The sequence below is a fragment of the Pteropus vampyrus genome, unplaced genomic scaffold, assembly GCF_000151845.1.
Source record: "Pteropus vampyrus isolate Shadow unplaced genomic scaffold, Pvam_2.0 Scaffold210, whole genome shotgun sequence".
Lineage (NCBI taxonomy): Eukaryota > Metazoa > Chordata > Mammalia > Chiroptera > Pteropodidae > Pteropus > Pteropus vampyrus.
The window spans coordinates 2400634-2411613 of NW_011888991.1; the positions used below are offsets into that span (position 1 = coordinate 2400634).

The 10980-nt window shown below is 54.5% G+C and overlaps 1 protein-coding gene across 2 annotated transcripts; it reads left to right on the plus strand.

Annotated features, from left to right (window-relative positions):
- The first annotated feature begins 288 nt into the window (after positions 1–288).
- GLYCTK (glycerate kinase) lies at positions 289–6597 on the plus strand. Of its 2 annotated transcripts, none has more exons than XM_011372557.2 (5): positions 289–769; positions 2969–3384; positions 3631–3782; positions 4321–4496; positions 4826–6597. In XM_011372557.2, the coding sequence occupies exons 2-5, from the start codon at positions 3008–3010 to the stop codon at positions 5687–5689; spliced, it is 1569 nt and encodes a 522-aa protein (XP_011370859.1). In that variant the 5' UTR covers positions 289–769; positions 2969–3007; the 3' UTR covers positions 5690–6597. The 2 variants fall into 2 exon arrangements, with proteins under 2 accessions (XP_011370859.1, XP_023393800.1); XM_023538032.1 differs by lacking the exon at positions 289–769 and adding an exon at positions 788–1047.
- The last annotated feature ends 4383 nt before the right edge of the window (positions 6598–10980 follow it).

Here is a 10980-nt window from a genome sequence, read left to right on the forward strand (position 1 = left end):
TATGAAATGTGTTTTAAGATTTTTAGCAAGTCTGCTCTCTGATTTGTGATGTAACTCCCTCCCCCACCTCTCCAAGAAAACATAAGTAAAAGCAGTGTGCTCTACTGTGTCTTTGGAGTCTGGTCAGAACTTGTCTTTTGAATGTGTAAAGGCATCAAGCCTGTCTCACCGTGGCCACAAGGTGAGAGCCTGGACATTGAAGGAGGCCAAGGATCATTTGTATTTACACGCAGCTTGTGTTCAAGGATCACAGAACTGAACTCTCTTGCTGAGTCACAGCTGTTATTTGGTTGCCCAAGGGGGAGTGGGGGGGAATACCAAAGAGTTACTGTGGGATTACAGCGATGGGGACAGGCGAGAATGGCTTAATCTGGCTCCAGAACAGGCAAGTTGTGGGGGAAGTAGTGATTCTCCGCGCCGTTTGAGCAAACCAGTACCTGACCTAACAGGAGCTTGGAATGTATCTGCTGACTGCCTGGATCGCAAAGGATAAAAAAGAGGACAGATCACACGAATCAGTGAAGTGGGAAAAATTACCCCTATTGTAGAGACTAAGAAACCGAGGCGCAAACTGACTCTATCCCGGTTTCTCGGCGGTCAGGGCCGAGCCAATCTCAGTTTTCACTCATTACCCCTGGGCCCCTCCCACCGCAACCAGCAGCCGGCAACGCAACCCACCCCACCCACCTCACACTTCCGGATTCCGCTCCTCCCACCAGCTAGTACTTCCGGCCTCCTGCCGATGGCCGCGGCAGGGAACTGTGGGACGGTAAGTCTGCGCTGCGAAGGCCCTTCGAAGCAGTCTTTGGGCCGGACCACACAGAGTCCAGGTGGCAAGGGGGCGTTATTTCTCGGGTCACCACTGGGCATTACACGGCAGCCATTTCCCTAAGGCCTGAGGCTCTGGCCGAAGGTGACGTCACTTCCGGGAGCCTTGCTAGCAGTGAAGGCCGGAAATGGCTCTAGCCCCACTTAGCGGCTGGGAGGAGTCACCGCAGATCTCGGACTCCGGATTTCACGCTGGAGCGCCTGGGAGTCTAAGAGACGGTATCCTGATTAAAATTGCTGGATTTAGCCAATAAAAATACAGGACGTCCGGTTAAGTTTGAGATTCAGATAAACAATAAATAATATTTTAATGTAGACATGTCCCAAATATTCTATGGGACATACTTATATTAAAACAATTCTTAATCACTATTTTGTAAACCTGAAACTAATATGCCAACTGTACTTTAAAAAATGTTGTTTAAGCAAAAAAAAAGTCCTTGTTTTTCTGAAATTCAAATTTAACTGGATGTCCTGTATTTTCTCTGTCAACCTTACCCTTGAGCACCCTCCTGCCCTGGGCTCTGGCATCCAGTAGGAAGGCTGGATCCTCTAGGCCTGTGTCCATCTGGGAAATAAGTACAGAGTTCATCCAGGCTGTCAAAATCAGCTATTACTAGATGTTAAGATACTTTTAGCTCCCAGCCTAATGAGGACCAGCCCCAGGAGTCCCCCGGCAAAAGCTGGGCTCATTTTCAAAGTTCCCATTGCAGTGCCCTGTGTTCCCTTTCACATTCGGGGTGGAGCAGTGTTGGTCTCTTATGGGAAGTATGAAAACCAGCAGGCTAAGTGGCCGAGGCTAGAAGTTGCCAGATTTTTTGAGGGATAAATTGGTGTTTGGGTCCAGATTTTCTGTGTTAATAATGGATAGCTTCAGAGAGCCCAAGGATGTCAAGGGAATAACATTGGTCTTAATCTCATCCCACCTCTCATTTTGCAGATGAAGGCTAGTCAGAGAAATGGAGCTCCCCAGCCACTTAAAACCTGTGGTAGAGCTGGAGGCTGATTTCCAGCCTCTTTTTCCCACTGTGTCCACACTTGCTGCTGCAGTCAACTGACAGCATTTTTTATGGGCATTTATTAAAGTAGATGCCGTTTTAGAGATGACTCTTTGGGGCTTGTTTGTCCTTAAACTCCTATACAGCCTCCTGACCTTCACCCCAAGGCTTCTTTAGCCTTTACCCTGCCCAGTGGGAAAAATGATTATTTAGGCTAAGCTGTGGGAGCCTGGCCTGTGCTTGCTCCATCCACTAGGCTCTCACTCCTGTGGGTGGTGTGACCCAAGACTTGTTATGTTGGAGCCAAAGGCATGTTCTTGGCAGGGATTGGTCTGGCCAGCCATGTAGGTTGAAGGGTATCTTTCTGTCTTGCAGATTGGGTCCCATGGTACATGGCCTCCTGCGGTGTCTGGGGACTTTGTAAAGTTCCACCATGAGCCAGACTTTGCTGCCACTTCTGATTTGAACTTGAGCCTCTTGTTGGACTGGCCCTGAGTGCTTGGATTCCTCAGGCTGTGTACCTTAAGGATGTGCTCTGAGTCTGTCTCTCAGTGCTCTGGCAAGCCCGCAGCTTCCTCACACAGACCTATCTTTCCCAGGCTCCCCAGCCCAGACCCATAAGCTAATGAAATAGAGCAGGCTGGAAGTCAGCAGTTTTGGCTCAGTTGGTGGGACAGTCAGCAGCCTAATGCCAACAGAAATGATGAAGAGGCACGGAAGAAATGCCAGAAGGGGGCGTTGCCCCTGGGTGAAGGCTCAGAAGTGCTTGGGGGTAGAGAAGGGGCAGGGCAAGAGTCAACTGATAGAATTGCTCCCTCTGTGAATGATTAAGTCTCAGCCAAAAGGGGTGACCTATGAGGAGGGCTCAGCTACCAAGACCTTTGGACTTGCAGCAGAGCATCCAGAGGGCCGGCGTGTGGCCTGCAGAAGAGGAGGACGTGGCTTGGTGGCAGGCCTGGGCTCCGAGGACTGGAGTGAGATCAGGCTGCTGTGGGCCTCAGGAAGTCTCCTGGGACTGGCAGATGGTCCGTTCTTATAGCAGCAGCTGTGGAGTCCACTGGTCCTGAGCCCTCAGGAGTGGCTGTGGGAAGCCTCCTGTCTCTACTCTTGCAACAGCCTCACTAGTGCTTTCTTCCCCCTAGGCAACCATGGGTTCCAGGTAAAGCTGAAACCAGTGGGGCATGGCTGCAGCCCTACAGGTCTTGCCTCGTTCGGCCAGAGCCCTATTGCGCCCACTTCTCTTGGGGAGCCCAGGGGCACGGCTGGCCAGTGGCATGGCCCTGGCAGAGCAGGCTCGCCAGCTATTTGAGAGCACTGTGGGTGCCGTGCTGCCAGGCCCCATGATACACCGGGCACTGTCCTTGGACCCCAGCAACGGGCAGCTGAAGATACAGGACCGGAGCTTTCAGCTGCAGCAAAACCTTTACCTGGTGGGCTTCGGCAAAGCTGTGCTGGGCATGGCAGCTGCAGCTGAGGAGCTACTGGGCCAGCATCTTGTGCAGGGTGTGATCAGCGTTCCCAAGGGGATCCGTGTTGCCATGGAGTGCACTGGCAAGCAGTAAGGAGCATTGGTAGGGTGGGGGGCTGCTCTCCACTATTCATCTGGAGGGGAACCTGGGCCCAGACTTAGGCTGGATCAGGGCCTCCCTTCCTCGCCAGCTTTTTTCTCCTGCGTCTGGCCTGGCTCCAGGATGGGTGTGACCAGGCATCCTTGTTTATGTTCCTCTCACCTATATAGCTGGGAAATCAGGTGGGAGGAAAGGGGCCCACCCTATCTCTTGCTGTCTGTTCTTTTTTTCCTCAGGGAGATGCTGTTGAAGCCCCATAGCCGTGTCCAGGTATTTGAGGGTGCAGAGGATAATCTGCCAGACCATGATGCTCTGCGGGCTGCACTGGCCATCCGGCAGCTGGCTGAAGGTCTCACAGCTGATGATGTGCTGCTTGTGCTCATCTCAGGTATGGTGCCAGATTGGCTCAGGACAGCTGGCAGAAGATAGGTGGTTCCAAATATCAGATCTGAGCCTCTAGGGTCACAGAACAGGAGAGGCAGTGAGGAGCCTGGGTGGCCCTGGGCCAGTTGTCTGGCCTCCCCTGAGGTATGAGGTCCTCCCCTCAACTGAGTTTGTTGGCTGACCATAAGAGGGCACACAGGGAGTATTGCAAGGAAAATGTCACTGCTGTTGCTGCTGTCTGTACTAGTATTACCTGGGGCTAAACCCAAGTCTCTAGCCCCCATGGAGCCCTTTCTTTGGTCTTCTGCTGTCCCTGTTCCCGTCTTACCCCCTATTCCATGTTCTTAAGGAATAGTTCTTCCAATGCCTGCTGAGACCTGGGCTACCCGAAGGCAGGGCAGATGCCTAAGATGCCTAAGTTGTGGTGACTATGCACATATCCATTGCATGTCCACACGGGGGCACTGTAACCCCACTGTAATCCCTGGGTGGGGAAGTGTCTTTGCTGTCTCCTCTGCCTGAAGTCCTCACTATCTCTGCAGGTGGAGGCTCAGCCCTGCTGCCTGCCCCCATCCCACCCGTCACACTGGAGGAGAAGCAGACACTCACCAAGCTGCTGGCAGCCCGAGGAGCAACCATTCAGGAGCTGAACACCATCCGGAAGGCCCTGTCCCAGCTCAAGGGTGGGGGCCTGGCTCAAGCTGCCTACCCTGCCCAGGTACATGAGTCACTTCTTCCCCAGGCAGCCCTGGGCGGGTGGATGCAGGCCCACATGTACCAGGAAGACGAAAGCCTAAAACAGTGTACAAATTGGCAGGGGCCTGGTATGGGAGTTCACAGGGCCTAATAAGAGGGGTCTCCCATAGGGTGAGGGGGGATCCATGTGGCCAGGTGTTCTGCAAACCCACTTGAGAGGAGTTAGAAATGGATGAGAAAATACACTAGGTGGTGTAAAGGTGTATCAGTACACAGAGGGCAATTTGTCCTCATAGCTCTGAGGCGAGGACCACACGTGACTGAGCCTTGCCTCTGCAACCCCCCCTCCAGGTGGTAAGCCTGATTCTGTCAGACGTGGTGGGGGATCCTGTGGAAGTGATTGCCAGCGGCCCCACTGTGGCCAGCGTCCACAACGTGCAAGATTGCCTGCACATCCTTAATCGCTATGGCCTTCGTGCTGCCCTGCCATGTTCTGTGAAGACTGTGCTGGCTCAGGCTGACTCTGAATGCCGTGGACCACACACCTGTGGTCACGTCCTCAATGTGATCATCGGCTCCAATGTACTGGCACTGGCTGAGGCTCAGCAGCAGGCTGAGGCGCTGGGATACCGGGCGGTGGTGCTGAGCTCAGCCATGCAGGGTGACGTGAAAAGCATGGCTCACTTCTATGGACTGCTGGCCCAAGTAGCTGGAGCCTACCTCACCCCAGCCAGGGCTGGAGCCTCTGTGGAGGATGAACAACTCCATAAGCTGGCAGCTGAGCTCCAACTCCCAGACATGCAGCTGAAGGAGGTTCTGGAGGCCATTGCAGGGGCTAGGGGCCCCGTCTGCCTGCTGGCTGGTGGCGAACCCACAGTGCAGTTGCAGGGCGCGGGCAAGGGTGGCCGGAACCAGGAACTAGCCTTGCGTGTTGGAGCAGAGCTTGGACGACGGTCACTGGGGCCTGTTGACGTGCTGTTTTTGAGTGGTGGCACTGATGGGAAGGATGGGCCCACAGAGGCAGCTGGGGCCTGGGTCATGCCTGAGCTTGTCAACCAGGCCACCACCGAGGGCCTGGATGTGGCCACCTTCCTAGCCCACAATGACTCACATACCTTCTTCCGCCATTTCCAGGGTGGAGCCCACCTGCTGTACACCGGGCCGACAGGCACCAATGTCATGGATGTCCACCTCCTGTTCCTGCAGCCACGGTGATAGCATAGGTCATGTTTTGGGTATCTAGAGGAGGTCTATAGGGCAGGGTCCTGGGGCAGACCAGAGTCGTCCCCAGGGTCTCACCAGGCCTTAGGAACCCCTCCTCTTCTTGGCCCAGGCTGTGTGGTTGGCCCTCATCCCTCCCACCCAGGGCCTCTGTTCCATGTGCATTCCCCAACCAGACTGGCTGTCTTCTACTCGTATTTTCAGCCATGGCAGCAGGTACCTGAGGACCAGGACACGTCCTTCGGGCAGTTCACAGTTGTCCCCAGGCATCCCTTCTGCCAAGCTCCTGAGCCTGTTTTTTCTGGGGGTGAAGCAAGAAGGACTGAAAATAAAAAGGACCACACTATGGAGTCTCGATGCATCTTCCCTCAGAGAAGGGACTTGCAGGGACCCGCTGGGGAGGGGAGTTGGGTTGGACTGCAGCCACAGCACCTGATAGGCGTTCCCCACACTCTCTACAGGGCACACTTGGCACTTGTTTCACTTAAACAGGAACCTGAGAGGGTTGAGCCTGGCTCCAAACACACTCGTTGTGGGCAAGCAGAGACCCCAGAGAGGACAGGCCTAAGGACTGCAGTCCATGGGGTGTGGGAGGGACTGGCTACCCAATCCACTGTGACTCCCCAGTGGCGTACCTGCCATGGTCTCCAGCCTCTGCCATATTCTCCTCAGTGTGTGCTAGTTACTAGGGACATCCTCCCTCCTGCTTTGGTCAGCTCTTAGCCACAGACTGTACCTTCTTTGGTTGAGCTGCCCTCTGTTTAGGGGCTACCCAGCCACACAGGACTTTGTTTCTTTGTGCAAGCCCCGTTTCCCAGGCTGAACACCCCTAGTTCCCTTAGCCACACCTTTGAGGACAGAGTCCCATTCCTGGTATTAGCCTTGCCTGGGGGTCTCCAGTGCTGGGATTATGGGTCAGAGCAGTGATGGAGTCCAGCAGCCCTCTGTCCCTACCCCTGTTACACCTGGTGGGGAAGAGGCCAGTGGGGAGGAGAGCAGCAGAGGAGGGCTCCCTTGGCCAGGCCAGCAGCCTGTGCTGGGAGAGGGCTGGGCCACTGTCCCGGCTCTCCTTGGGTCTCCTTGCTCAGTATTCGAACCCTCCGCTGGCCGCCCCCGCCGTGCGCCATGGCTCCAATCCCTATATGAGTGAGCAGTAGAATCACATAGGAATAAAAAGCCATAGAGAACAGCGAGGCCTGGGGCTGCTCCTGCTGGCCCCTCTGCCACTCCAGCCATCCCCTCCTTTCTGAGGGTGTGAGAGGCTCTGGGCCAGGGCTGGCATGCCCTCCCATTGGAAACAGCCTGCCTTCCCCACTTGGTCTCTGGACATCCCAGCTTGCGGATGGTTCATGACCCAGGGACATGGCTCTCACTGGGCAGGCTGGGGGTTTAGAGGGAGGTGAGCAAGATGAGCTGTGCTCTGGGGGCCAAGGAGGTTTAGGGAAGAGGGGAGTTTGCACTGTTCCGTGATGCAGGGGCACCAGTTTCTTCTATCCTGGCATGGAGTTTCCGTTGACTGATGGGGTCATAGTATTAGGGGATATTGTTCACACCTGGCAGTGCCTGTGTGCTGGTATTCGTCTGGCAATCTCTAAATATGCCCAGTCTCTGCTTCAATCCTTACTCTTGGGAGCACAAGTTAAGTATCAGCATTGGGTGTCAAGGTCCAGGCAAGAGCATGCTAGGATTGCTGTGGCCGTGGCAGAGGACCTGTCTGCCATCTCCCCAGTGTGTGCTTGCATGTGTATGCATATGAGCTTTTAGATGTTTGTGTTGGCATACCAAGAGGGGGATGCATCTTTGTGTGTACACATAGATAGATACTTAGCATAAAGGATGTGCTGCTGCTTGTGCACATAGCTGCTTACATGCCTGATGAGGAATTTAGGTAAGGGTGGAGTCTTGCTAGAGGCTCCTGTGCCACCTTGTGCCACCTTGGCTCTTGCCCTGTATAAGTTTGTGGGGTTGAGGAGGCTGTCAGCTGAATGGTGCCTAACCCATTAAATTTGCTCATTTGATACCTTCGAGATGAGAGAGACTATATTTGGCCACAATCTAGATGAAAATATGAGATAAACTCTGCATGGCAAGTGTTCAATAGGACTTATTATTTGCTCCACAAATGTCAATTATGGGTCATAATAATTGCTCCTATCGCATGGCTCTTGGCGTCTGTTTCTTCTGGCTCAAACTCCTGCTGCCCTTGTGCCCAACTCATCTCTATCCCCTGAAGCTTTTCCTGGCCCAGCTGGAGGTTGTAGTGTGCCTGTCACACCTGACTGCTGCTGCTTTACAGGCCCTTCCATTCTCAGCACTCGGCATGAACTGACAGCAGCTGGGCAGTGGGGCCTGGACTGCCCTTAGGTATCAGCTTATCCGAATCCCTTTGTTTTATAGCTGGGGAAACAGAGAGGGAAGGTAGCTTGTCTAGGGCTACACAGCAAGTCTTCCACAGAACCCGAATGAGAATCTGGTTGGGACCTACTTGACCATCCTCTGCCCACCCTCTGGGGCTCAGAGACCATGGGCTCCAGCCAGCGATCCACTGCTGCCTCTCGGGGGTTTAGGGATGGTGACATGACCACACTCGGCACCTCTATGAATCCATAAAATAGATTTGTCAGTCCCTTCTTGGCTCAGATTTCACAGCTCCACTGTGTGTGTGATTTGGTAGGAAACCACATGCAGTAGGGCGGTGGGCTTCTACACAAAAGTGTGTGTCAGTGTCTGTACACATGTTTCTGTATGTTAATGGGGACGTGTGAGCATGTGTGTGTCCAGCTGAACCCACAACTAGTCACTGAGCCAGCCTCTGAGCTGTGCTCTGCTCCACCCCAGGATAGGGACACAGTTTGGTGTGGTTAGAATGTTGGGGATATGATGAAGCAAGTTGGGCCAAGAGACCACCAAGGTTGGCAGGAGCCAGTTGACAAAGGGCCTTGTGTGTCTGGCCAAGGGGGTCAGACTTCACATTGACAGTGGTGACAAGCCTCGTGAGGGGTTTTGACAAGAAGTGATGCCAGGAGGCTGTTGTAGGATTTTTATGCTGAGGCCTTACTGCAAGGGTGGTGGATGGGGCACGCAAGGAGGTGGAGGAGGTGTTGCAGGTGGGAGAGAGGAGCATCACAGGGCTGGAGAACCCCATCCCACCTCCCCTCTGCCTGCCTCTCTGCAGCTTCATCTCAGCAGCCCTGAGCCAGCCCAGGCAATCTTTCAGAAGCAAGGCTGGGAGCCCTGGTTCAAACCTCTCTCTGAGTAACCCAGCCCCTCCCCCCAACCCGGGAATGCCATCAGAGTCTTACAGATTTGGGGGCAGAGAGGTTGGGCAGCTGGTGGACACTTTGGTGAGCATAGGTCCCCTACCCTCATCTAGATGCTCACCAAGGTGGCAGTTAAAAGACCTGGAGGGAGCACTGGAGTGGAAATTGGGTCCTAGGTCCTTATCCTGGCATTGCCATCTTCCTTTCTATATGGCCTTAATTTTCTCCTCTGTCTAATGGGACAACATCTTTGTCCTGCTCAGCTCTCTGGGGAGGTGTCAGCAGTAATGGATCTGGGTGAGAAAGTTCTGTGCAAATGGGGGGCTCAGGGAGGAGGGATGGAAAGAAGGAAGGGGTACTGACCTCTTCCAAGGAGAAGCTCAGGGAGCTCTCAGCTCAGAGAAGCCTCCGTCCAGTCAGGGCCAGGGTTAGAGCCAGTGAGGCCTGGTGCTCCTGACTGAGGCCGACCAAGTGACTACTGCCCTGTGGTACAGAACTGGCTGTAGTAAGGGGTGGTATTTGAGGGTGATATATGAGTCTTTAATGGCTAGTGGAGTACACAGTACCCTGGGAGGTCACAGAGCCAATGGGGCGGGGTGGGGGGGGGCGGTCATCTGGAGCTAGAGTAAGTTGACCCAGCCTGAGAGAGAACCCCCTCATGTCTGTTCCCTCTGGATCTGGGTCACTTGTGAGGGACATGATGAGGCCCAGATTGGCAAGTGGAGAACTGGCTTGACCCCAGACCAGGAATCCATAGTGGAGGTGAGGGGATTCAGAGTATGCTAGGGAAAATCAGGTTGTGTAGAGGTGGGAGAACACTGACATACCCTGAGTGGTGGAGAAGCCAGGAGCTTACTTAGGCTGCTATGTGAGAGGTAGGGCCAAGGAGCTATAGTGAGCTGTGCTCAGCCTGGGAGGGATGGCTTTTCTCCCTGAGATAGGGATGTCTGAGGGTCAGTCTCATCCCTGGGTAATCACTAGGGCCAGTCCTGAGATTTTGCTCTTCCCCTTCCCTTGGCTCAGGCTGCCCCTTGGGCCTGTAGAGGCTGAATGTGGTGGACCACCTCAGCCCTTGAGACTGAATGCCCACAGCTGATTCCACCTCCATCTGGGAGAGGGGTGAATCAGATGAGGGGGCTCTGGCCAGGGAAGAGGGTGAGAGAGAGTTGGGTCCCAGAAACAAGTGCCCCATATGCTCAATCCTAGGGAGACAAATACCCTTAGTGGCTCCACCTCATGGGATCACTGCCCACCATGATCTTGACCACTGCTGGTTCTCTGAGGGTTCAGCTGTAGGACTTAGCTCTGTCCTGGCCAGATAACCAGGGGCTGGCCCTCCAATATGTACTCCACTAGGAAGTTCTCTCCTGATCTCCCCACACCCATGGCTCTCCTCTGGCAGCCAGTACAGCCACCCTGTTCACCTCTCTGGGGAATGGCGAGCAGCACACTCCGTCCTCATCCAGCCTTGCTGCTCCATCCCCAGCTTCTGCTGAGAAGGGGGCGGGGCTCCTGACACTTGCTTCTGCCCCTTCCATCTACTCCCTCCTACCTGCCCCAGCTTCAGGGTCTCAGGATTTCCTCACAGCCCCATGTCATCTCCCATAATCACACTTGTAGCCTCACTCAAGAGCCAGGGCTCTGTCTCCACCTGTGCCCTGACCTATCACTACCATTCCAACCTGTCCATCTCAGTTTTCCCCAGGAAGCTGACCGCAGGAACATCTGGGCTCTGCACTGAATCCTTACTACTTGCAGCTCTGGGTAAAGCTGTCGTGGGGACTCTGTTTAGGTGGGCTGGTCAGAGACCCCTAGGGGAGGGAGAAGTGTCCCTCCCCACATTTGGCTCTGTGGGTCTGGCAGTCAGTAGTTTGTTGTGAAAGCAGCCAGCCTGTGGCAGGGGGCAGATCTCTCTTCTGCCTACCCCGCCCCCCACCTGGACAGTAGGGGCAGCCTAGCACATCCCTGTCCAGCAACAAAAACCCCAACTAGGAACAGGCACTTGTAAGGGTCACAGCCCCACTG

What these genes read in the sequence shown, in the direction of transcription:
- GLYCTK (XM_011372557.2), top strand. Translation starts at nt 3,008, where the DNA reads ATGGCTGCAGCCCTACAGGTCTTGCCTCGTTCGGCCAGAGCCCTATTG. An exon ending in ATGGAGTGCACTGGCAAGCA is followed by an intron (nt 3,385 to 3,630) that starts GTAAGGAGCATT and finishes TTTTTTCCTCAG; the next exon opens with GGAGATGCTGTTGAAGCCCC. An exon ending in AAGCTGCCTACCCTGCCCAG is followed by an intron (nt 4,497 to 4,825) that starts GTACATGAGTCA and finishes CCCCCCCTCCAG; the next exon opens with GTGGTAAGCCTGATTCTGTC.